The sequence below is a fragment of the Delphinapterus leucas genome, chromosome 1 (genome assembly GCF_059928025.1).
Source record: "Delphinapterus leucas isolate spDelLeu-1000000601 "Yukka" chromosome 1, BTC_Dleu_Yukka2, whole genome shotgun sequence".
Classification (NCBI taxonomy): Eukaryota; Metazoa; Chordata; class Mammalia; order Artiodactyla; family Monodontidae; genus Delphinapterus; species Delphinapterus leucas.
In genome coordinates this window covers 139,944,019-139,970,973 of record NC_143129.1, presented here as the reverse complement: position 1 = coordinate 139,970,973, position 26,955 = coordinate 139,944,019, and the positions used below count along the sequence as shown (strand labels likewise).

General features: G+C 43.9%; 1 protein-coding gene across 11 annotated transcripts in view; it reads left to right on the top strand.

The window, feature by feature from the left end:
- FGGY (FGGY carbohydrate kinase domain containing) overlaps window positions 1-26,955 on the top strand; it is a 418,604-nt gene that overhangs the window by 380,949 nt on the left and 10,700 nt on the right. For all 11 annotated transcript variants that reach the window (XM_089921931.1, XM_089921934.1, XM_089921904.1 and 8 more), the window contains one exon: window positions 26,569-26,630. In XM_089921931.1, coding sequence (XP_089778057.1) covers window positions 26,569-26,630 — 62 coding nt within the window. The remainder of the gene's footprint in view (window positions 1-26,568; window positions 26,631-26,955) is intronic.

Sequence of the window (26,955 nt, the reverse complement as noted above, 5' to 3'; positions counted from 1 at the left end):
TCCAGCTCGCTTTGTCATCTTAGACAGAGTAATTTCAAATTTTCCAGGTCTCAGTTTCCTCAGCTGTAAAATGAGGGAAACCTAGTCCCTGCATCATCCTCTGGCTGTGAGGAGATGAAAGGCTGAGTTGATGCACTCACGGCACCCGGCACAGAGCCTGGCACAGAGTAAGGACCCAGTCTGTTTTTATTCCCTTCCTCTTCCCTCCAGTCGTAAGGGAAGATGGGGGCTGTCCCATTTGGCCTTTGAATGTTCCTTCTGTAGCTCTTTAAATCCTATCCCTGCCTGGTCCGTATGCGCTTAGCTAAATATTTTGAGCTCACAGTATATTTAGGGGGAAGTTCTTTTGGCTACAGCTAAAATTAGGCCTCTCTTTTGCTCCTCTGTTTACCACCCCCCCTTCCTATTTTAACTAATTAGAGGCATTGACACCAAGAAACACTTGAGAAAAGTTGGGAGAACAGCTGGGAGTTGTTCTGGATAAGGGCAGCTGCTCCCTCTCAGCATGCAGGCACGGAAGAGGATGCTCCTGATCGGGAAGCAGGAAGGGTGCCCTGGAGAAGATGGAGGAATGCCAAAGCCTGCCTGTGGCTTGGCAAACAGCAGGGTGTGTGTGTGGGGAGGGAGGGAGTCTTATTACTGTGTCCTCTACCTTCTGCTCAAAGAAGGGGGGAGGGGTGGTTCAGAAAGAGCAGCAGAGACAGAGCGAACGAGGGGAAGAAAGAACTGAAGGGAAGGAAGGCATTAAGAAGTTCAGCTAGGTGGCTAATTATTTAGTTGGTTATTTCTTGCAAAGGGCTGTCCTCCCACCTGGATTACTACTGGATTCTCCCGACTGGTCTTCTCCCAACTGCTCTCATGCTCCAGGTTGCTCTCCCACTGGAACCAGAGAGGGTGTGGGAAAGTGCAGATCTCTTCCCCTAAAACTCTGCAATGGGTTTCCACTATGGAATTAAGGAAAAATTTCAGAACCCATCACATGGCCCCTGAGCGCCTGGGATGCCCTCCCCCTCCACCCCTGCCACTGCTGCATCTCAGCCCTCTGCCTTTCCTTCATCTCCCTTCTCCAGGTCTTCCTTTCCTGCAGACAGATTATCTGAGTTTTATCCAGGTGTCTCTACCTTCTAGCTATATGACCTTGGCTGGGCAAGTTACTTCACTACTTTGTGCCTCATTTTCCATATCTGAAAAATGGGGACAGTAACAGTAATTGCCTCAGAAAGTTGATGTAAGGGGTTAAATGAATAAATAGTTATTAAATATTTAGAATAATGACCGGCATGTAACTGCTCAATATTGCTTTATCTATTGTTGTTGTCATTGCTATCATTGTTATTATTTCTTTTCTTCCCGTGGCTGTAATTCTGCCCCTCCCCCAACACACAAACATTTTCTTGACCCAGGTTCTCCTTTTCCTTCAGCCATAAGCTTAAATGTCACTTCCTGAGAGAAGTACTCCCCGATCCCCCCCAATCTAAGCCAGCGTTACTCACGTAATATCCTGTAGCCCCTTCTGCTTCCATTCCATAGTACTTAGTGTAATGCATTGGTATATATTTTTGAGAATATTTGTTTACTGTCTGTCTCCCCGTAAGACTCCCCGTAAGTTTCCCAAGGGTGAGGACTGTGCTGATTTTGTTCAGCAGTAACTGCCAAAGCCTAAAACAGTGATTGGCAGATAGTAAATGTTCAATAAATGTATATGAAGGGGAGGGAGGAAGGAGGGGAGGAGAGAGGGAGGGAGGAAGGGGGACAGGGGAAAAGAAAAGGAAGATTATCGGGAAAAAAGAAAAAATACTTCCAAAGCTCACTCTCCTTGGGATCTAGCTCTCTCCTACTCCTTAGGATAGCCAGGGCTGCAGAATACTTCTTGCCACTAGCTCCCTCTATGCTCGCTTCTCTTTCCTGTGTCCCACCCCTTTGGGACCTGCTCTAGGCATCTCCATCATGTTGATATGACAAAGATACCTTCCAGTATATTGACTATTCCACTAATCCCTTCTTGTTAAACACAATGAATGGGCAAACATTTGTCTTCTGGAGATACTGTCTTAATTAAACTCTTATAGGATGAAAACTCCAGGTAGTGAGCCATAAACATGATCAAGCTTTTGGTGTCACCTGTTTGCTGGGGACCTTACTTTTGAAGGCTCTTCCTCCAATATCACAGAAATTTTCAAAGCTATCATGGTAGAATTTGGGAGTCAGGAGACTTTTCATCTGACCTCATCTTTGCCTGACTCTATGTTAAATTCTGAGCCCTTCCGTTGGTTCCTGCCCATAGCCAGCTGTAACACTCGAGCACCTATGCCCCTGGTGTGTCCCCTCCTGGTGTAGTTCACACAGCCTCCCTCCTGGGTGTCCAACATGGGGACTGACCTTGCCATGACCCATCTGTCAGAGGAGACCTGGCAACTCTTGTCTCACGGGTAGACCACCCAGAAAGGTTGCCTGCAACATCATTTTATTTTTAGGGGAAAAATACAAAAAAAATTTTAAAAGATAAAAAAGGAGGACATGATAAAGCATGATATCGAGGATGTTTTACAAAGGAAATGGGCTTGAAGTGACCTGCTGTGGGGATGCTGACTCCATAGTGCTTTAGCAAAATATATCTTAATTTTTTTTACATGATCTTTCTTTTTCTTTCTTCCTTCCTTCCTTCCTTCTTCCTTCCTTCCTTCCTTTCTTTCTTTCTTTCCTTCTCTCTCTCTCTCTCTCTCTCTCTCTCTCTCTCTCTCTCTCTCTTCCTCCCTCCTTCCCTCCCTCCCTCCCTCCCTCCCTCTCTTCCTCTCTCCCTTTCTCTCTCCCTCTCTCTCTGGGTCTTACTTGCGGCACACGAGATCTTCAGCTGCAGCATAGGGACTTCTTACTTCTGGAATGCGAACTCTTAGTTGCAGCATGCATGCAGGATCTAATTCCCTGACCAGGAATCAAACCCGGGCCTCCTATGTTGGGAGCGCAGAGTCTTACCCACTGGACCACCAGGGAAGCCCCTGTCTTAGTTTTAATGAACTTATAAACCAACATGCTTCCATTTTGAAGTAAAAACAACATCCCAGGTCATAGAGATGTTTACAGAGTTATTTATCTAGCAAGTGAGAAACATGCCAGAAACAAATTTCTCTAAGGAACATACTGGGATTTTTTTTAAATATCTTAGATCCTCATCAAGGATTGTGAAGTCCTAAAGATAATCCAAAGTCTATGCCTCAGTATAAATAGTTTCTGGCCTTAGAGAGATCCAGTAACTATTAGTTCTCAAATATCAGTCTCAAAAGGGGTGTCTTCTCTTCCTGGGAAGGGTGATTCCATAAGGAGGAATTGGGGTTCCTTGCAGCTCAAAGCTATACTAAGACCCACACTCATCATACCTGGCAGAGAACTTCCTGGGCTGCCATGGAGGCAAGAGGGTCCCAGCCCAGCATCACAGCTTCTGCCAGCATCACTCACACTGCCTTCCTCTCTGAAGAGCTGGGTCCTTCTTCCCTTCAGGAAAACTTCCTGCAGGAGGTGGCATTTTAGATTGGCCATTTCTTCACCCATCCATTCATTCAGCAAATATTTATTGGGTGAGCACCACCAACAAGCTAAGCCCTGTGCTTCAGCATGACCTGTAGACACAGTCCCTACCCTCCAGGAGTTGTTGGTCCAATGACAGAGTCAGAGAATAAAGAAATAATTGTACTTATAACCAATATACTCGTTATGAGCGCTTAAAGGAGAGGTACAGGGTGTGATAGGAGTGCTTAAATGGGATTTGAGATCCATAAATGTGACTAGTGATTCCTGCCTTCTAAGACAGTTAGCTTATGAGGGGGGCAGAGTTTGCCCTGGAGGGGAGATTTGACCACAGACATATTGCCAGTGCATGTGATAGTAAAACCAGACGGACCTTTTAACCAGTCTCCTTATTATATTTTAGTTCTCTAAAGACAGTGCACCCCCCCACCCACATTGTCCACACCCGAGGTGAATGGCTCACGCCACCCTGCCCTTTGATATACCACTGAGTTAAACACATGGATTCTAGCTCCAGGGCTTGAATTCTGGATCTGCCGTTTACTAGCTGGGTGATTTTGAGCAAGTTACTTAACCTCTGTTTACCTCTCTTTTCTCCCCTGTAAAATAGGGATGATAATGATAACACTGATCTTACAGGGTTGCTGCAAATATTGATGAGATAAGGCATGTACACTCTTAACATGGTGCCAAATGCATATGACACCAAAAAATGTTAGCCGTCGTTCCTAAGGAGTGCTTAAGGAGTGGTGATGATTCTTATTTCCATGTCTTCCACAAGAGCAGAAGTAAGATCTGGTCCCTAAGCAGGAATCTGGTGGGGATGTGTGAGAGAGTGGGGGGCGGAGGACATTTCCTTCCAGTTTTCCGATTTAAAGCTGGCCTCCCCATAGCCATTCCAGCCTTGAAAAGCTGCTGAGCTCCCTGTGCCGAACGTGCTCACACTCACTCCTGGGTGGAGGCCCCCACCCCGTGCACCCCCACGTCAAGGCTTTGCAGTTCCAGGCAGCCGTAGTTTCTTGCTCCAAGATGTCTGTGCATAAGGACACTAGCATTTTCCACAGCCTCATGTCTTCTATCTTGACACGCATTTTCCTGTCCTCCCATCTCCTCCTCACCACCCTAAGGAAACCCAGAGATGCCTTTTTGGGAAGGTCTCAGCCATAGGCACTGTGTTGGGTGTCCAGAGGTTGCACTTAAACTCCCAGGTTGTCTAGAGCTTCTGCTGCTTTTGGAAAAAAAAAAAAAAAAAAAGGGCCTTCACAGGAGTAGGTGCCAGATCTTGCAGCACTTACAAATCCATTTCTTACTGAATAATGGAGCTTCAAACCCTCATGACTGACTGATGGAAGCTTTGGCCAGGTCTGTGAGGAGTCTTTGCAACATTATTTCTCTTGATGTTCTTTTCTTATGGCTGCTGTCCTCTGAACAGGAGGCGGGGCTGAGGCTCTGCGGCTCCGTTACCCCATGACCTTGAGTGAGCCTTTCAGATCTAAAGAAGCAGGCTGTGTGCAGGCGGCCCTCCGTCCCAGTCCTCACTCTGCCTCCACCTAAATGGGAAGATGCCTAAGCCCAGAAGCCTAAGAGTTCTTGAGTTACTTCTGACAACTCTTGCTCCGTGGCGCCCCCATCTGACCCATCAGCGAAGCCTCCTGAGCGCCTCCTATATCTGTGTGCGTCCCTCTTGTCCAGCAGCACGGCCCTAATTTCCCCCAGGACCCATGCACCTGGCCCCTGCCAGGCTGAATACACTTCTGGCTTCCCTGCGGCCCAGGGAAGGAGACTGCAAGCAAGGGCCGTGTGGGGACTGCCTGCCTCTCGGCTCTGTCTCGTTCACCCTTGCCTGCGCTCCATCTGCTCCAGACAGGCTGGCCTTCTCATGCCTCAAATGTGTGATTTTTCCTTCGTCCATGTGGTCCTCTCCTCTGCTGGATGCATGTTTCCCCCATCCTTCACCCAGCTAAAGCCAGCATATCTTTGAATGTCAGCCAAGCCATAACACACAGGATGCATACACACATACATACCATATCGTTCATACCTGCACGCCATACACAGCAAGAGGCAGTGGACCAGTCCCTGGGGGAGGAGGGAGCCCTCATCTCTTAGATTCGGCCAGCTCTCCGACAGAGAGAGGGAGGATCTGAGGAGACAGCTGTCTGAGGTGCAGGCTTCACAGTTCCAGGCAGCCGTAGCTTCCCTTGCCCCGCTGCTCGGCCTCATGCTTCTGAGCAAGGCGCCCGAAGGGAGGCTGTGGACAAGACCGCTTCTTCTTCTCTACTTGCTGCAACCTGACAGATCACTTCCTGATTACCTGGCAGAGATGAATTTGACTTCTGCAAACAAACTAGCAAAGCTTTTCTGCCCAAACTATCAAACGCAGTCTCACCTGTCCGTCTGGCTGCATCCAAAACATTCGTGCCAAGAATTTTTTGTCCTTTTGGGCTTCACTCTCCCAACCACAGAGACTAGGCAGGAAGGGGGAGGGGGAGGAACAGGGTGGGGGGAGGGAGAGAACGTCAGAGTGACTTGAGGACATTCACAAAAAGTATTCCACTCGCCCTCCTCCACTCCCCATACACATTTCTGGCCCCGCTGGTACTCTCTTCCACTCACCAGCCCTCCCATTTTTCCCCCACCCAGAGCTCTTCAGCTCATAAGAAAGATCTGCAGCCCGGGAGTCAGGAGTCCCAAATTCTAGTCCTGGCTTTGACACCAGCTGGTTTTGTGATCTTCTCTGAGTATCGTCAGTTTCCTCCTCTGAAGCATATTCAGCAGCTGGATTTCACCCCTGAAGCCACTGGGCGCAGAGGTAACCAACATTTGTGAACACTTGCTTTATGCAAAACACCAGGCTAGGAATTAATGATTACTTATCTACTCGCAATCCCTATGAGGCAGATATATTATTCCCATTTCACAGAGAAGGAAGATAAGACTTAGGAAAATTAAGAAACCTGCCCAGGTCCACAGGTTGGTAGAAAGGAGGCAGCTTTCAAACCCTGGTCTGCTCTTTCCATCACACTAATCTGAGTCCCAAGTATACTGCAGGAAAAGAAGTCATGGTGACTTTTTACAAAACAAGAAATAGAATTCACCCTTTTCATTCATGCATTATGCAGAAGATGGGATGCCTTTGTTGCATTTTTCCCCCATACATACCTCTGTCTGGGAGCTAAGAAGAGGAAACGCACACATCAGGACTTCACGTACTCATCTGTAAGAGCCACAGACCCAGTACCAGAGGAAGATGAAGAAACAGGAGCGGGAATGCTGGGTGCTGGGAGGCTCTCAGGTGTCAAAGCAAACCCAACCCAAGCCTTTGGCTACATGATGAGCAAACTGAGGGCCAGAATGGTCATAGAACTTGTTTGAATTCACCCCATTGGAGAGCAGAGCCTAGCCCCCAGGCCTCCTGACTCTTTCTACAGAATCTCCCAAGTCAAATAGTCCTCCTCCATTCAAAAAGAAGAACCTTCAAGAACATTGATTTTGCACCCATCTAAAAGCCACTCCGAGCTATGCTAAAGGTATCGGGCGTTGCAAACGTGTTCTCACAGAAACGCCCAGCTGGACACACAAAGAAGCAGGTCTCCAAGGAACAGGGTAAGGATTGTCCGAAGGGATCTGTGCTGGTGAGATTACAAAAATCATAATATATGAATAAATGAACATATGGAAGAAATCAAGCAAAGCCCTCTCCTTCTTCCCATATGTAAACTCAGCCTTTGCCTCAAGTCATTAAGCAAACACAGATGCAGCCAAACCAGGCACCAGATGGCAAACGAGAGCTGGAAGAAAAGGTAAAGAAAGCTTTCGGTGTTTATTCAAAGATGGGAAAAAAGCCATGATCCAAAATGCTGTGGTTTCCACAGAATGGTCACCCAGGGTCACCAAGACCCAAACCAAGGCCCCAAAGTAACCAAAACAAAACAACACAGAACTAGAGTAATCATGATTGGGAAGTTGTAGGAAAACCACCACTGTCTTCTGTCAATGGAATACAGTGTCAGAAGAAAGGGATAATTCAGGGAAATGAAAGAAAGGGTTAAGTAAAGTAGAAGGACCAGAGAGGAACAGGAAAGTGGGAAGAATGGGCTTTTGCTGAGTACTTGCATGTGCCAGTAGCTTTGCACCCTTGGTCTCATTTAACCTTTACAACTACCCATTTAGGTATTGGCCAAGTTTTACAAAGAAGGAGATTTCATAAATGGGCCAAAAGAGATTAGGTTCCAAGGTCACATCGCAGGAATTCCAACCTAGCTATTTCCAGTGCTGTATGTGTACTGTTCCCAGCTTTGCAATCAGAGAACTCTGATTTCTAATCTTATATCCTGCTGTCAGATCATGTAATATTTAACACAGAAAATATGGTCCTTGAAAGACTCCATTTACCCTGTAATCACTGAGCATTTGCCACATGCCACGCCCCTGGGGATATGCTTGGGTTATAGTTGTGTACCAGACACACAGGGGGAGTCATATGGCGCTCTCTCGCCCCTTCTGCCCATCCCACTAGGTGTAAGGAAGAAAGTGACCTCATCAGCTCCTGCCTAGAGGAGATGCAGACTGGGGAGGAGAGCATGCCTGAGAACTTGACTTCACTTCTATTTCACAAAAGACACCCTTGCACATTCCTCACCCCCCTCTTAGCTTGTACCTTGGGGATGAGCATCTGTAATGACAATCCAAAGGGCATCCTAGCTTTTCAGTGTGCATGAGTTTATGTATCCAGGATAGGAAAATTCCAAAAATGCTTCAGTTTCAATGAAAAGTTTAAAGGAACGTGAAAATGTAACCCCTCTCCCCAGATCAGTCAGAGCACTCCGTAGCTTGCAGGTGGACCGGCAGGGCAGAAGCTGCTTGCAAGCTAGGCAGACCAATCTCCCAACTTCGCTAACTAACCTTGCTTCCTAGGCAAGCCGCACAACTGCTTTCGTTCCAGTTGCCTTGTCTCTAAAACAGAGTTGATGTGTACTTTGAAAGGCTGTTGTCAGACTTTTTTACTTTCCTCATACTCCTCTCTTCCCACCTGGCCAGTCTCTTTACAGCCATTTCATTTTTTTCCCATTTTCTTCTTTTACCAAATCCCAATCCAGATGAATCCAGATTTCTACCTTATGCGTGCCTAAAGGCCCCTGAACACTATAAGGAAATACTATACAACAATAAGGCAGGCTTCTAACATTATGTAGTAATGATCCCCAGATAGCCTCCCTCATCCTCTAGGTTCTAGGTGGGTTTGGCCACTGGGCACCAGAAGGAGCCTGGAGGATAATGAAGCTGTTTGTTTCCCCAGCTCCGTCCTTGCTGAATTGCCACCGTTTAGCTGATCCACGTACCATGTATCTAGACCATAGGCCACAATTCTGGCATGTGGTCCTCTCCCTCTTCCCATCTTCTTTCGGGTGGTAGGAATCACTCCCTACCCTTGCTTCTTCAGGCCAGGAGGTGGTAATGGTTCCCCACTGTTGCTAGTCTTCTCCTGAACCTTCTTTTCAACAAACCCTTTATTAAGCTGTACATCCACTACCCAGTGTGAGTGTCCATCTGTTTTCTCACAGGAACTAGACTAATGTGTCAGATTAATTTCTCATTTTCTGCAGTGATCATATCAAACCTCCCCAACTCCCAGCCCCATCTTTCCTCTCACATTCAGACATATGACCTCCTATTTATTCTCAACCACCAACTACCTCAAAAAGAAAATAATGGCCATTAGAAGGACATCTGCCGTCAAACCTACATTCCTCATATCCAGTGGAATGCTGGAGCTGGCTCACACTTGCTCCCAAGAGCCAACTGTGGGCATCTCTGCCCAGCTCCACGTTCAGTGACATCACATTAGCAGCTTGAAATTAGCCATAGCGGAAGTCTTTACACCACAGAAATCGGCAAACACTACACATCAGGACCTTTTGTGTTTTGATAGAGCCAGTTGTTGAGCATTTATCAGCACACCACTGCTTCCACCCAGATGCTGCCTTTTTCTCCTTTACATTTGTTACAGTGGAGAGATTGATGCCCAACCTATCATCAGATGCTCCTCCGTCTCCCACTGCCTCTGATAGTCCATTTGATCCCTTTCCCTGCATATTTAGCCTCTCCTTCCATACTGACTCCTTCTCTCATCAGCATTTCAACCTGCTCTAGACTTGTGCTGTCCCATACAGTAACCACTCATCAGATATAGTTACTGAGCACTCAAAATGTGGCAGGTCCAAATTGAAATGTGTAAAAGACACACCAGATTTCAAAGATTTATCATGAATACAAGAACGTAGACTATCTTATTAATAATAGGTTAAATGAAAGATTTTAAAATTAAATTCACCAATTTCTTTTCACTTTTTTAAATGGCCTCTAGGAAATTTAAAATTACTTATGTAACTCACCTTATTTCTGTTGGGCAGTGCTACCATAAACTCTCATCTTAAAATAAAATCCCCTCTTCTACCTCTCAGCCCCTCAAGTTATTGCCTCTTACAGGCAAAAATGTTTGAAAAAGCGGCCAGCCTCACTGTCATGATTTTCTTAGCACCATCTCCCTCCTCCTTAGCCAAGGATGATCTAGCTTCCACTTCCACAGATCCACTAAAATAATGCTAGTCTAAGTCACTAATGCTAACCTAGGCCATTGCACAACGCAAAGGGCTTTCCAGGCCTTACCCTGCTTTACCCTTAGCAGTATTTTGCAATGTGGAGCACTCCCTTCATTGAAACACGTTTTTTTTAAATTTATTTTATTGAAGTGTAGTTGGTGTACAGCGTTGTGTTAATTTCTAGTGTACAGCAAAGTGATTCAGTTGTACATATATATACATTCTTTTTCATATTCTTTTCCATTATGGTTTATTACAGGATATTGAATATAGTTCTCTGTGCTGTACAGTAGGACCTTGGTGTTGATCCATTCTCTATATAATAGTTTGCATTTGCAAACTTCCAATCCATCCCTCCCCTACCCCGCCTCCCCGCTTGGCAACCACAATTGTTCTCTACGTCTGTGAGTCTGTTTCTGTTTTGTAGATAAGTGCATTTGGAAACACTTTTCCACTGACAACATACTTTGTTGATTTTCCTCCCACTGCTCTAAATGCTGCTTTCCACATCCTTTGCCAGCTGTCCTCTCTCCTCTACCTAGCATTCCCCGTTGGTCTTCTACCAGGTTTTGTCCATCTCATCCACTTCTAAGGATTCATTTTCTATTTATATGGCAGCAGCTCTACAGCTGTGCACATGACATCTCCACCTAAAAAGTCTCACGGGCATCTCAATTTAAACATGTTCAAATCTGAACTCAGCATCTCCACCTTTGCCTGCAAAACTGGCGTTAGCTTAGGACAGGGCACTATTGGCAAGGGCACCACATCTACTTAATCGTTCCTGCCAGAACCTCAAGGACATTCTGAACCCAGCCTCTCTTTTCCCTCCACTTTGGTCTCTCCTGGTCTCTTTCTAAACTCTACCTCGTGTCTCTTGAATTCTTCCACTTTGCTTTAATTCCACAGTCACCATGCTAGTCCAAGCCACCATCAGCTCTTGCCCAGACTGCTCCAAGGGCCTCTTGAATGGCCTCCACCTTTACCACTCTCTAACCCGTTCTCTACACATCAGCCAAGGTGATCTTTCACAAACTTGGAATAGGATGGCTTTGGCTTAAAACTCTCCAATGGCTTCCCCTTGACTTTGGCATAATGTTGGAAACCCTTAACGTGATATTAACGTGCCACCCAAAATCTATTCCTGCCTTCATTTGTAGCTTTGTCTGTTACCACTTTTCCCCTCTTCTATCTACTCCGGCCATCTTGGACTTCTTTTTGTCTTTTGAATGTGCCACATTATCTTGACTTGGGGCCTTCAAATGTGTATTTCCTTTAGCCTGGCACCCTCTTCATCACCTTCTTTACCTGTCCAACTCCTCTCTAGCCTTCAGATAGTTCCCTAAGCCCCCGGACTAGTTTTGTCTCCCTCTGGCACTCTCTTATAGCACCTGTGTTTTTCTAATAGACCCTGAACTCCATAAGGTCAAGGATCAGAGCTGTCTGGTTCACTGACGTATCCGCAGTGCCTAGCACAACACGTGGCACACGGTAGGTACTCAATAACTAGTTGTTGAATAATAAAACATTATCTGATTCAAACTTCCCATTTTGGAGACGAGGAAACTAGCATCTAGAGAAAGGAAGCCACTCATTCAAAATTGCAGAGCCTAGACTCAGATTTGTACAGGACCAGAGCCTCCTGATTTCCAGATCAGTTTTCTTTCCAGTACATCATGTGCCTTGTCAATAACTTAGCAACCAGAGGGAAGCAGACTGAATTCCCTATGTCTTGTGAAAGCCAGAGCAAGCTCATCTTCATAAACACAGCTGACATAGGTGTTGTTTTCTTTGTTTGTTTTATGTAAAAGGCCTAGAAGTCCAACCCAGAAATAAAATCCACATTTCTAAACCTACAAGCTCCTACAACTTCTATTCCCTACAGCCCCTGTTCTGCTCATTTTTCATCTTTCTTCCGCCCATTAACCAGAAGCATCAGCTGGCATACAGTGTTGCATGGTTCCTTCATTCCACGCTCCTTGTCACTCCCCTGCCCAGGCAGCATATTACATGTAGGAGAAGGTTAGGAAGTGCTGTCTTTAAATAGCAGCACTCGAGAACACATTACAAGATCCTGTGTAATCCTGGGGTGCAGATGGGTGTAATAATTATAAAAATAACAAATTTTTAAGCTATTACTTGTGCCAGGCACTAAATTAGATGGTTTACATGCCTTTTCTCTTATCTTTCTAACTCTATGAGTAATTATTTCTATTTTTCTATTTTACAGATGAGTAAACTGAGGCATAAAGAGGTTATTAAATTGCCTAAGCCATTCAATTAGAAGAGCCAAGGTTCTGATCTAGGCAATCCAGAGCCCGTGATCTTAACCATGTGACATCTGACAATAAAAAACAGGTTGACCTGACAGTTAGGAAATACTAAAAAGTACAACTGAGGGATATCCCAAAGTTGCTTTATACAGATATCCTACCCCTGATTTATTCATTCATTCATTCAATCATTCATTAATTCATTGATCCATCTACTCATTCGTTCTTTCATTCTCTCAACACTGTTTATTGAAAAGTCACATTATATCAATTGCTGGGAATACTGATTAAAATTAATGACCTCTATCCTCTGGGCTCTCACCGTCTAGTGAAAGAGGCATATAAGTAAACAGACATTTATCCTACTGTGTGCCAAGTGCTAAGATAGAGGGAAACCAGGGAGCTTTGGGAACACAAAAAAAGATTAGAAACCAACTTAAAAGGACACTGTGATGATTTATCCTGGACTTGCCTTCCATGCTGTCCCCTCACTCTGTCTGACCTCTGCTCCCTCCTTCCTTCCCAGTTTCCCTCCAGCCTTTCTCGTGCTTTTGGTGCTTTGGTGCCATCTTTGGCCTCCCCAACTCCTGGTTTCAGACTCAACCTCTCTGCTTGTCTCTTTCCTCCTGCTGTTGGTTCGAAATGCATTCTGGCTTAGCCAAAGGCTCTTCTGCACCATAAACCAGTCTGAGGCCGGCCCCAAAGGCTAGACCAGTGTGTGCATGCCCTACTTCTAATGTGGCTGTAGTCTAGGAGAGTTGGAGATCCAAAACAGGGAGCTTTAAAGAGTATGGAGGGCAGGATAGATGTGTCTTAGATAATTTGTTTATTTATCAGCCTAAACACAGAGAAATTGATTAGTGACTACCCAACATCCCTTGAAGCTCAGTCATTATGTCCTGCATGTCCCACACCACTTTTTCATTACCCTGTAATATATTGGTCTCTGTGCAGTAGTGGAATCTTCGGTTTTGCATCAGAGTAAAATAAAATAAACCCATCACACGTGGAACATAAGGAAATGTTAATACCATCACATTTTGATTCTTTGCTGCCAATTATGGTTCCCGATCTGTTGGCCAAAGAATCTTCCCAATACAAAATTAATGTTGAAGCAGGAAGTGTAAGTTTCCAAGGTGTTCAGACCCTGAGAGCTTTCAAGATGTTGCGTTTTCTCAAGTTGCAGTCTCCTGTTGGCCCACTCCATCCTAAACAAAGTTTCTCCCCTGCAGTCATAAATGAAGCATATCCTGGCTAAAGAATTTTGTGGATTAGAGGCACCAATTGAATTTGGCAACTAAAAGAGAATTAGTGGTGATTCCTACTGATCGATGTGTTTGATTTAATAGATGAGGGACTCACCCCTATATATGGAAGAAATCAGAGTCAGAAGAGGTATATGGATTGAAAGAAAAGGAAGGGACTGAGATTCTGGAAATAACCATGAGGTGGAGGGGGACATTTGATACGAATGATGGGGCAAGCGAGAGAATTGGATTAATGGGCAACTGAAGTCAGAAAGTGGCAATTAGAATATTGGAAACACTCTGAAAACACAGGACTCAAGTATTGGATGGGTCTTGTAAACAGAGGCTGAAGTCTTACATGATGATGACAAACCTCCAGATGGATGGGGAGACTCAGATCTAAGCCTTAGCCTCATTTAACAGCAGCAAGAGGCTAATGATGACAGCACTGAGATGCAGGGGAGCCGAGTATGATTATATCTCTATCATTAGGTGGCATAACTTCAGAGTGAGTTTTTTGCTTGCTGATGGAGGAGTAATCATCTGGAAATGATAATAAGGAGGCATGAGAATATTGACACCCACCACCTTCCCCAGCCCACCTACCCCGCCAACCTGAAACATACACCCAAGTAATACATGTTAACGCTTACTTTTAATGAAGTTTCTGGGAAAATAAGCTTTGTTTCAGTTGATGGGTAAATAGTAGTAGTAGTAGTAGTAACAACAACTATAGTTTTAATCATTTATTCCATAACAATAGACCTATAAAATAGGTATTAAGATTCCCATTTTTGGGGCTTCCCTGGTGGCGCAGCGGTTGAGAGTCCGCCTGCCGATGCAGGGGACACGGGTTCGTGCCCCGGTCCGGGAAGATCCCACATGCCGCGGAGCGGCTGGGACCGTGAGCCATGGCCGCTGCGCCTGCGCGTCCGGAGCCTGTGCTCCGCAACGGGAGAGGCCACAACAGTCAGTGGCCCGCGTACCGCAAAAAAAAAAAAAAAAAAGATTCCCATTTTTAAAATTGAGACTCAGTGTTAAGTGGCAGAGCTAGGATTTGAATTATGGTCTCTATATCACCAAAGCCTTTGTCCCACAGTGAATGGTTAAGAATAGAATTCCGAAACTGTGTGTCTCCTTATCTTTCAACTGGGGATATGAAGTAGGTAAAGTGTTCAGTACAATACTGGGCCGTAGTAAGTACTCAATAAATGTTAGCTGCCATTATTATTGTTGTTGTTGAGTTATTGTTATTAGTATTACTTTTATAGCTCACTGCATTACCTTATATTCTCAGCCAGAAATATTAGTAGGACCATTTCTTTTTCAGTCAATAACAGATTATTAGATGGGTGATAGCTTGCAGTTTTGAAGTCTGTAATCTAATGCTTTTAGTAAGAAGCTTGATATTTTGGCTTTGAGAAAACCCATAGGAGCCAAGTCAAACTCATGTAAGTAAGATGAATAGTCGTTCAACTGTTCATTTTAGGACCCAGCCCCTTAGTGGTCGGGCCATGTATTAGGACCACACTTCAAAATATCACAGTGGTAGGTAGCCTTACCTATTGTGGAACCTCTCCCCTCTGCCATGATCGCATGACTGAGTTGGAATGAAGCTGTACCTTGCTGGGGAAACACAGTGGGTATATTCCCTCTTAGAGTAAACCTAGTTTAAAAAAACAAAACAAAAACCTAATAAAATGTACCATTGGGGGTAACTGGTTCATTTGTCAACTGAGAGTTAATCAAAAAAAGACATGCACGTGGAACCAACAGATTGCAGAGCTGGCAAAGACTTCAGAAATAATCGAATCCAACCCCTTTATTTTGCTAATAAGGAAAGTGAGTCCCAGGAAGGGGAAGGGTCTTTCTCAAGGTCATACAGCTGGCAGTAATTTTGTTTGCTTCAAAAATTAATACGAACAATCTTTCCATACATCACTGAATCCATCTTCCTGCCTTTGTAAGCACAATGTCATGACTATAATTGAATTTATCTTTGATGGTGGAGAAAGCAAGCTTTCAGGGTTTTACAGGGCCCTAAAGTCATCAGAGCAAGATAAATTGTCATGAACTGATGCTGAAGATCTGCCTATTGGCTGTGAGCTCCTCAAGGATTAGGCCTGGTCTTATTCATGAGTTAAAGCAAGTTTAAAATCCTAGCTAAGCCATTTACTAGCTTAGGAAAGTCACTTAACCTCTCTGAGCCTCTGTTTCCTCATTATAAATTTAGATAATAAGACCTTCATTACAGAATGTTTGTTAGCATCAAATGAGGCAAGATCTAGATACACAGTGCCTCACCAGAATAGACATTTAATAAGTGTACACTTTCAACTAACCTTTAGCTAATGTCCTCCTAAAAGCTATGGACACATCAATGAATAAGAAAGCCAAGGACCCTGATTTCACAGAGCTTAGGTTCATGAGGGAGGAGTAGAGGTGAGAGCCAAAGGAAGAAGTAGACAGTAACCAAGGATGCAGATAAATTAATATAATTTCAGGCCATGCTAAGTGCTATGAAGGGTTATGAAGACAAGAAGATAGAGGGTGTTGAGGAGAAGTAGAATGTTTCAGCCAAGAGTGGCCCAAGTCAGTCTCTTTAAGATTATATTTGAAGAGGACCTAAGTCATATGAAAAAGCCAGACAGTCTAAGATTCAGAAGCACACTCCTGAAAGAGGCAGGAAGGCCCCCCAGCAGGGGCAAACTTGCCACGTTCAGTCAACAGCACCATAGCCATTGCGTTTGCAGCACAGCCAGCACGGTGAGCAAGACCTGAGGTGAGGTTGGAGACATCCACCCAAGTTCGACCTTGCAGTTCTAGGCCATCTTATGAAATTTGAATTTCCTTCAAAAAGCTTCCATTGCAGCTTTCACTCCCACTTGGTGTCTGCAGAGTTGGAGAATTGATTGATGTGAGGAACCCACATATTTGGTATCAGAAATATTGTGGGTAAAAATAGCTCAGAGAAACAAAATCTAATTTACTTCATTCGATGATCCATCCAACAAATTTTTTTTTTTTTTTTTTTTTTTGGCTGTGCCGTGTGGCAGGTGGGATCTTAGTTCCCCACCCAGGGATCAAACCCATGCTCCCTGCATCGGGAGTGCAAAGTCTTAACCACTGGACCACCAGGGAAGTCCCATCCAACAAATACTTATAGATCACCTATTCTGGCCAGGCACAGTTCTTAGTGCAATGAATGAATCAAATAAAAACCCCTGGCCACGTGGAGCTTGCATGCTAATGGAATAATAAATATGTAAAGTTTATGGAGCATTTACCATGTGCTGGACTATTCTAAGTGCTTTGCCTGAAATAACTCACGTGGTCCTCAGAACAGTCCTACTAGAGGCATACTGTTCCATCCACAGTTTTAGACAGGAAACAGGCATAAAGAAGTTAAGTCATTTGTCCATGATAATGCAGCAAGTGGTAAAGCCTGACTCCAAACTGTGGCAGTTGGTGATAGTCGGAGTGTCGTTCTGAAAAATCACTCTGACTGGTCCTCACTGTTGTTAGGGTGCCAGTTAGGATGTTGGTCAGAGATTGGGATACTTGAATGTTTAACAAAGCTGTGAGTAGACATTATTATTTCCACTTTATAGATGGGAACACTGAGGCTTAGCTCACACATCTGGTAAGTCGCAGGGCCCAGATATGATCCTAAGCCTATTTATCTCTACAACCTAACACCTTTCCACTAGCATCTCCATTTCCTGCAAAATTGGAGAGTGCCCCACCCCTACCCCTCCTTTATGATCAAGAGCCTAATCCAAGGTGTATTTTAGAGTGAATATTGGAGAAATAAGCATTTGAAAATTTTTATTTCCATTTTGTAGGCATTCTATAATGGAAAATAAAATATAAATATACCATCACATACTTATAACAAGCACAGTGTTTTTTCTTTTACATTCTTTTACATTGAGATACAGTGTACATAAAGTGAAATTCACAGATCTTAAGTGTACAGTTTGATGAAGTTTGATAAATGTGTACACCCATGTAATCAACACCCTAATAAATAAGATATATGTATGTGTGTGGATGTGGATGCGTAGGTAGGTATGTAGATTGATACCATGTATTTAAAATTATAAATGAGGTGTGAGTCTTCACGTCATGATTAGTGATGAAGACCTATCCCACTCTTTCCCTTCTCTAACTACTTCCTGCTTCTCAATTGACATTGTTGTCATGGAGGTTACACAGAATACCAGGTGCAGGTCAAACGATGACTGTGTCAAAAGAAAAACAGAACAAAACAAAACAAATAGCAGAACAACTAGCCATTTCTTAATGCTTGTTGGAGGAAAATCACATTGCTATACTTTGTTTTTCTACGGAGGGATCATGTGCCTCAGCCCACACATTAACATGTGAACTTGTTGTTCCAGTAAAATGAGTCAGAGCTCCTCAAGAAGTCAGATTCATGTATTTCAGAACTATGTGTCAGCATCTCTGAAAAAAGGTACAGTGTACTGTATTGGTGTGTCTCACACACGCACACACACTCATTCTCACCCAAGGAGATGGCGCAGCTAATAAGCAGCAGAAGTGTGATTTGAATGCAAGTCCAGGGAACGCAAGCATCAGGCTTTTTGCATTGCAGAGAGAACAGGAGTGTTGGGTCTGAGTGTAGGGTTAAGCAAAGGCCTGGAGTCGGAATTCTGGCTTTACTGCATATTCGCTTTCTGACCTTGGGCAATTTCCTCATACTCTGTTCACTTCTTGGTTGATAAAGTGGGGATAGATGATGATATCTGTGTCATGAAGTCGTTTTGAGAATTTAAAGGGTCATGTACATAAAGCAGTTCGTACAGTGCACAGCACAGAGAAAGCACCTGCAAAATGTTGGCTAAACCAGTAACCTAGCAACGGCCATGGAAGTTGGTTGCTGGGCCAATGAATGCCTTGTTTTTTGGATCATGTACTCCATCAGTTAAAAAAGTTTTGAGCTTACATGCTAAATACATGCAAACTTATTTACGATAAAGCATATACATATTCTACTGTGCTTGTAGATTATTTACACTATAAAACAGCTGAAATATAGCTGAAATAAAATGTTATTTTATAGTGAGGTCATCATACTGACATTATGCAGTATCTAAAGGTACACTGTTTATGGCCAGGTGAGTTTTTAATGATTTTTTTAAATGATTATTGATAATTTCTAAACGATTTTGAATATGTCTCTGTATTTATATCTCAAACAGTGTTCTTTGTTTTTCTTCTTTTTAATTGACATATAGTTGCTTTACTATATTATATTAGTTTCAAGTGTACAGCATAGAGATTCAGTATTTTTACAGATTATACTCCATTAAAAGTTATTACAAGATAATGGCTGTGCTTCCCTGTGCTGTACAATACATGCTTGTTGCTTATCTATTTTATATATGGTAGTTTGTTTCTCTTAATCACCTACCCCCATCTTGCCCAGCCTCCCTTCCCTTTCCCCACTGGTACTCACTAGTTTGTTCTCTATATGTGTGAGTCTGTCTCTGTTTTACACATACATTCATTTGTATTATTTTTTAGATTCCACATATAAGTGATATCATAGAGTATTTGTCTTTCTCTATCTGACTTATTTCACTAAGCATAATATTCTCTAGGTCCATCTACATTGCTGCAAATGGCACAATTGCATTCTTTTTTTATGGCTGAGTAATAGTCCAGTGTGTGTGTGTGTGTGTATAAAACATCTTCTTTATCCATTCATCTGATGATGGACAACAAACAGTATTCTTGATAATTTTGATTTTTTTTCCCAATTCTTGTCTTATCTGACTAGATCTTCATTGTTTTCATCTTATAATATGAAGAGCTAGCACCAAGTTAGTAAAAGTATCATCGTTTTTTTGTTTCCTTGAATCTGAATTATCACCATTGCCTTTAATCCATTGGTTGAATCTTTCTCAGCTGCTTGCCCATTTTGTGAGGGTTTATTTAAATAAAATTAGATAATACCTAGAAACCTACCAACCTGGAACATGTAAATGATGATATGTAGCAAAGCCCTGGAAGCTGGGGACATAGAATGGAGTGCCATGCTGTCATCCCTGGTGTTGTAGAGCTCTCACCCTTCCCTTAGGACACCTCACACATCTTACTCACTCATGACTGTCTGATGTGTGGACCAACTGATGGATCTGGTGACAATCTGCATATTAAACTTGAATTAATTTCTTTAGACTAAAAGTCATATAAATGGCACTTCCAATATTTTCTTCTGGAATCTTAACAGATCATCTCCGGCACTCCTTGGAGCACATGTATGCCATTTTAGAAACACCATTAGATGATCTCCCATCTCCTCTGTCGTGAAAGTCATCACCCTTTCATTCAGCAGCTCAGCAAACATTAACCAAGCAGCTGTTAAGTGCTAGGACCGTGTTAGGCATGAGACCCTCAGTAACATGGTTCCTGCCTTCAGGGAGTTGACAGTATAGGTCCCACCAGGCCAGGTACTGGTTATTCTTCCCTGTAGACCGTGACTCTGGACATGGCCAAGCTTGCAGTGAGTGCCCTTTGGTGCCTTGGTCTAGACTGCCTGCCAGCCTTCCCAAAGTCTTAAGGCCATTGTTCCCCTCCCGCTGGGTGGGAGAGAAGGTATCAGATCACCTTCTCCCCAAATTGCCAACATTCCTGTGTCTGCCACTCGTGGAATCCCCATCTTCTCCACGGGTGAAGAGCTCCTTTCTTTCTTGAACCTAACTTCCCTGGGTACCTCACCCAGTGTAGCCTAGAGCCCTTTGGTGGCTCCCAAGCCAGGCCGTTAACACGTGAGAACTGGGAGTTCCCTGTGCCCACACAGGCCTGGTGTCTGCCCGTGCTGCTCCCAGGGAAGTGGTGAGCAGCGTGTGCGGACTGGTATCTCGGCCTTGACACGGCAGCAAAGGGCCAAACCCCATGAATGCAGTCTTTCATGGACTTGGTACAGGGCTCCTATTTTTTCCTGCAGAAACTCTTACACTTGCTTTCAGAAGTGACAATCAAATGTGAACTTTCATGGTTTATTTATAGCTCGGCCTTATAGAGAGAAAGAAAAGAAGTGATTAAAAGGCGATTTTACCAAATATTTTGTTTTTAAAAGCTTTCATTGTGTGGGCAAAAAGGAAAGAGAAAAGTCCCTGTCTTAGTTGTGCTGTCTAGACTCCCAAAGAGCGTAGTGTACTACAAATCCAGATTGTCCGACTCCTGCCTGCTGACAAAAAGTATGAATTTTGAGGCCAACTTCAAATAAACCCTTTGAACAGAAATATATTGTGGGGGGTGACTATATTTAGCACATGTCAGCATTTCCATAATAAATTCATATTGTTGTGCTATGGTAATTTCCAGATTTACTGCAGCCAGTGGGTTCATGAGGTTTCAGTTTTATGTTAATTATTTGGAGAAATGGGAAAACTCAGCAGTGCTGTTTCTGATGACAGCACTGATTCTCTGGGCATTCTCCATATTGTGTCAAATACCCTTAGTGAGCCCTGTGTCCCAGGAGAGAGGGGAGTGAGCACAAGTCATTTTGACTGCCTGTAGAAGCATAATTTTTTTAAATATAAATTTATTTATTTTATTTTTGGCTGCATCAGGGCTTCATTGCTATGCATGGACTTTCTCTAGTTGCGGCGAGGGGGGGCGCTGCTCTTTGTTGCTGTGCACGGGCTTCTCATTGCAGTGGCTTCTCTTGTTGCGGAGCACGGGCTCTAGGCGTTCAGGCTTCAGTAGTTGTGGCTCGCGGGCTCTAGAGCACAGTCTCAGTAGTTGTGGCGCACGGGCTTAGTTGCTCTGTGGCACGTGGGACCTTCCTGGACCAGGGCTTGAACTCGTGTCCCCTACATTGGCAGGGGGATTCTTAACCACTGCACCACCAGGGAAGCCCATAACTTTTTTTTAGAGTGCAGTACAGTTTTATTTTCCTTCAAATGATCAAATCCCTATATGGCGCTATATAAAGTTTAGAAGACAGAAAAAAACAAGTTAACAATAGAAAAAGCTATCACCCATGCTCTTGAACCTGTTAATATTTTAATATATTTTCTTCCATTGTTTATTATACATGTGTAACACAGTTTCTGAGATAGAATTGAAAAACAACTGTTTTTTTTACTCTCACTGTCCCTTTACACTTGTGCAGTAGAGCTAGTTTCTCTCTGCCCTGATTAAAAATTCTGTTAGTTCCATTACTTTCTTAGATAAATAGAAAGTCACTTAGATAATACAAGTTTGATAGTCCCTTTAAGTGATGAGACATAACCAAACTTCAAACATTAGAATACCAAGGAATATATAATAATCACCACTTATTTTATTTTATTTTTTTTGCTGTACACGGGCCTCTCACTGTTGTGGCCTCTCCCGTTGCAGAGCACAGGCTCCGGACGCACAGGCTCAGCAGCCATGGCTTATGGGCCCAGCCGCTTCGCAGCATGTGGGATCTTCCTGGACCGGGGCACGAACCCGTGTCCCCTGCATCGGCAGGCGGACTCTCAACCACTGCACCACCAGGGAAGCCCCACCACTTCATTTTTTATCCAAAGTTAAGACAACCCCTCACTCCTCCAGCTGGGACTGTTGCAAATGTGAGGAGTTGGCTGTGATCAGATTCTTCTTTGTTCCTCATTCACTTTCTCTCCAGTATATATTAGCTTTTTTCTTGTTCTTCTGAGGTGGTTGGAAGGTGTAAGGGAAGAGAGCTCAGGGGTGTAGGAAAGTTCTTATCTTGATCAGCGTTGTCATAAATGGACTTCATGCTAAGTTTAATAGGTGTTTACAGCTAGGCTCCATTGTAGATTTTTTTTTTGGAGACTTTCCACTTCTGGAAACCTCTCACTGTATCCTGTCCTTGTCCCTCCTCTATTCTAGTAGATTGCTTGCTCTTTTAATTCCTTAGAAATCCAGTAGGGGGCTTCCTTGGTGGCACAGTGGTTAAGAATCTGCCTGCCAATGCAGAGGACACGGGTTCGAGCCCTGGTCTGGGAAGATCCCACCTGCCGTGGAGCAGCTAAGCCTGCGTGCCGCAACTACTGAGCCTGCACTCTAGACCACGAGCCACAACTACTGAGCCCATGTGCCACAACTACTGAAGCCCGTGTGCCTAGAGCCCGTGCTGCTCAACAAGAGAAGCCACCGCGATGAGAAGCCCGCATGCACACTGCAACGAAGATTGGCCCCCGCTCACCTCAACTAGAGAAAGCCCGTGAGCAGCAGCAAAGACCCAACGCAGCCAAAAATAAATAAATAAATTTATAAAAAAAAAAATCCAGTAGTTTGCCTCAAGCTTCTTTATGCAGGCTCCCTCTGCCTCATTAGGTGGCCATACTGGACAGGATCTGAGGCAACCCAGGAAGCCCTCTCACCTGTGGCCACCTCAGGCTCATGGGAAACAGTCATGCCTTTTGGAGTCTGACACGTTCTGGCAGTGCTGGCTGATCCCAGGGCAACACTCCTTCACTGCTACACTGAAGCTGCCAGCCAGCGCTTCTGCTCCAGACAGGAGCCACACTCAACCCACCGTGTCTCACACCCTCAGGGATACACATCCAGATCCCTGTGGCGTCAGTGAGGCCATACTCTCACCTCTCCCCTAGAAGGCCTGATGCTCAGTCAACATACAGCTGTCTCCTAAAAAATCCATCTCTTTTTCTGACCTTCCACATGGATGAAAGGTTTGAGTTGATTTATGGGTCCTCAACTATGCTTTTTTTCAAATTCTTCAGGGTGGTCTGTTTCCAGCTCACTTTGGTATCTCATGTCTGTCAACTTTAGATCTCAGACAAAGCTTCCATTTCAGCATTCTTTCACGTGTACAGTCCTTAAGTTCATTTATCCCGTAGACTATTCGCTGAGCGCATACGATACACCAGATGCTGAGTTTGTCAGTAGAAACAATTATAACAGTTCCTGCCTTAAGAAGCAGGAGTCTAGTTGGGGCAGCTGATGTGCTAACAAAGAATTGTGGTGCCGTATCATAAATGCTGTGATAGATGGAAGCACAAGTTGCTTGGGGAGCAAGTAACTCATTCTAGGTGGGAGGCAGGTAGTGGGGATGAGTCAGGAAAAACCTACTGTGGAATCAACACCTGAGCTAAGTTTAATATTTAACTCTGTACTTTTTTGAGAAACAAAATAACCTCTTTTTAAACCTTTGAAATGCCTATCACTGTTATTTCTCAATAATTTATTTTAAAAATAAGCAAAGGTAACGTGAAGAAAGGAAGGAAGAATTCCCTGCTATCTGCCCTGTGTCCACACATCTGTTACAGTGGGAAGGAAAGTGACATTTATGGAGCTCCTTCTCTAATACAGGTTTCCTGGATCCCACCCATGAAGGCAGTCCTGGAATGTCGGCTCCAGTCTGAAGCCTAAGCACAACCCGAGGAGTATTCCCCTAGGGAATTTTCAAGCTTCAGAGGAGGCAGGCAGGAGGAGGCGGGGTCCTCCCTAAAATAGGCAGAGCAGAGCACCGCTATGAAGGAAGAAGCAATACCAAAACAAGAGAACCAGTGGCAAAGTTGGCGATGGGGATGGCTGAGACCATCTCAGCAAGACATGGGGCTTACTTTAAGGGAATCAGAACTTAATTTATGAAGGAAAATGTTATGACATATGTTGGGGTGAGCAGAGCTCTTAAAATATTCTTGTTAAGTGGAACGGCACTGACCACACTAAGATGTTTTTGCTGTTTTGCAGAATGGCCCCAGTCTGACCTTCGTTGGTTCTTATCCTTTCACCTTGATTCCCTTTTCAATAATTTTTCATAATTTTTCAAATTTCCTCCTGAATAAGGCTACCATTTCTTTCTGCTGTCAGTGTGCTTGCTACTCTCAGCATCTCTGATCTCCCAAACAACACGTTTAAATCCACTGGGGGCTAGGAAACCAGATAACTAGTTCAGAATGTCCATGGCGTCCTTGGGGAAGAATTGGTAGGACATCCTTGCCAGATTGGAAATATGTGTAAGTGATTAGCAGCTGAAAAAGCATCAAGTTTCTTAATCCTTGAATAACTATTGAAAAGAAGTTTATCTGCTTCTAGCATAGTATTTGTCACACTCTATTTTGATCACAGTAAATGTCTTTTCCATTCTGTGGTGAGCTCTTTGATGAAAGGACCCATTCATTCTTCATCTCTGTATTCCATATATATTGGATGCTGTGCTTGGCACATAGAAGGGGCTCAATACATTTTATGAATATTCTAGGTACTGAGATTAAGCAGGAAATAGACAAAGCTCCCAGACTGTGTAGCTTACATTTTGGTTAGAACAAGGAATGGAGAGGGAGAGAAGGAACACATAAACCAATAAGTACACAGGTTGTCAAAAAGGAATTAGTGATAAATAACAAATATATTATTTATATAATTATATAATTAAATATATCTGTATATGTGTGTGTGTGTGTGTGTGTGTGTGTATAAATAAATAAATCATAAGTAAGTCGGTAAGGATGGGCAAGGAAACACTTGGATACGTTTTGAAGGTACCCAGGGCCTTTCACTTTCTGTGTGGTAGTCAGCTCTTTACATTTCTTTCCTCCTCTGCTCGTGTGTGAGTTTCTCCAGGGCAAAGAGTATATCTTATGCAAATCTGTATCCCTAGCACAGTGTCTGTACATATTGAGTAATTAATAGAGAGAGAGAGTAAGAAGTTGTACATATGTGACCTCAGAATGACTACATCCTTTACAATAAGAGTTCAATAGCTGTTCCTAAGACAGGACCTATTCTGAGGAGCTTTGTCATGCTGTTGCTTGCAATCTCCCCAGGTAAGTCTTTGGAATCCAAAGTTTGGGTTTACTCCATTCCCCCTAACTTTCCCATAAACTTAATAGCATTGGGAGACTACCCGAGGAAACTTGACCTCTCCATTCATATAATGGAGCCAACACAATCTATGGTTGATCTTGCTGCTGTTCACTCTGACTGTGTCCACCAAGACACTGCAACTTGCTGACTGCCCGCTAACCGCATGGTAAAGACAAGAAAGTCCTAAGGTCAAGTCCATTAGAGTCAGCCCAGAGGTCTCACATCTGTATATGCACAGTTGGAGAGACTACTGGAAAAAAGAACTAAAAGTGAAATGAAGAGGTCTTAAACATTCTGTCTTAAAGTACAGGCGCAGAGCGGCTTCTGTTCAGTCACTGCTGTTGTGAGTTAAGCAGACAACGTGCTCAGTGGCTGATTATGTTGCCTTCTCAAGCCCTTGTGTCCAGGTAATGCAAAGGGGAAATAATTCATTCCCACCACACCCTGCAAGCCATAATAAAAGTCCTTTGCCTTCCAGGTTGTTTATGCCCTTGAGGTCTCAATAGGCAACAATTTATTAAGCCCAGGCTGTGTGGTCCTAGATGTAACCTTTAATGTTCACTGGATTTTAATCTTATCACCAGAGAAAGTAAGTTGAAAAAAAAAAAAATGGACTCACCGAATCTCTTAAGGGAAGTAAATTCTAATTAGAATGTTCTTGCTGGGACTTACCTGGTGGCTCAGTGGTTAAGAATCCACCTGCCAACGCAGGGGACACGGGTTCAAGCCCTAGTCCGGGAAGATCCCGCATGCCGCGGAGCAACTAATCCCGTGTGCCACAACTACTGAACCTGCGCTCTAGAGCCCGGGAGCCACAACTAATGAGTCGGCGTGCCACAGCTAGTGAAGCCCGTGCACCTAAAGCCCGTGCTCCACAACAAAGGGAAGCCACCGCAATGAGAAGCCCGCGCATCACAAGGAAGAGTAGCCCCCCGCTCGCCACAACTAGAGAAAGCCCACGCTCAGCAATGAAGACCCAACGCAGCCAAAAATAAATAAATAAATTTACTAAAAAAAAAAAAAGAATGTTCTTGCCTGTGACAGGCCTCACATTGGTATTAACTTTCCAACTTAGTTCTGTGTGTTCTGTTTTCCATTTGACAGGAGGCAATGGCAAGAATGAGCAAAGTTGGGAAAGTTGTGTTTCCTAGACGTGAGGATAAAAGGTAAGTTTATATGTTTTCTATGCACAGTGCTGAGGAGTGAGGACAACAGACACATGCAACTTTAGAGCCGGAATAAACCACAGGGGTCAGCAAGCCAGGCCTTTCATTTAATAGTTGATAAAACTAAGTCTCAGAGACGTAAAGTCACTTTCAGTTCCCCGAGATCACGGAGCTAGATAGGGCCAGACCTGGAGCTCAAATCCAAACTTTTGAACTCTCAAACCAATGTTTTTTTCCCTAGCTCATTAGCAGTAAATCTGGTCTCCTCTGTTCTAAAATGGGGATCTCTTATGTCTTCCACACGGTAGCATCTGTCTGTTCTTCC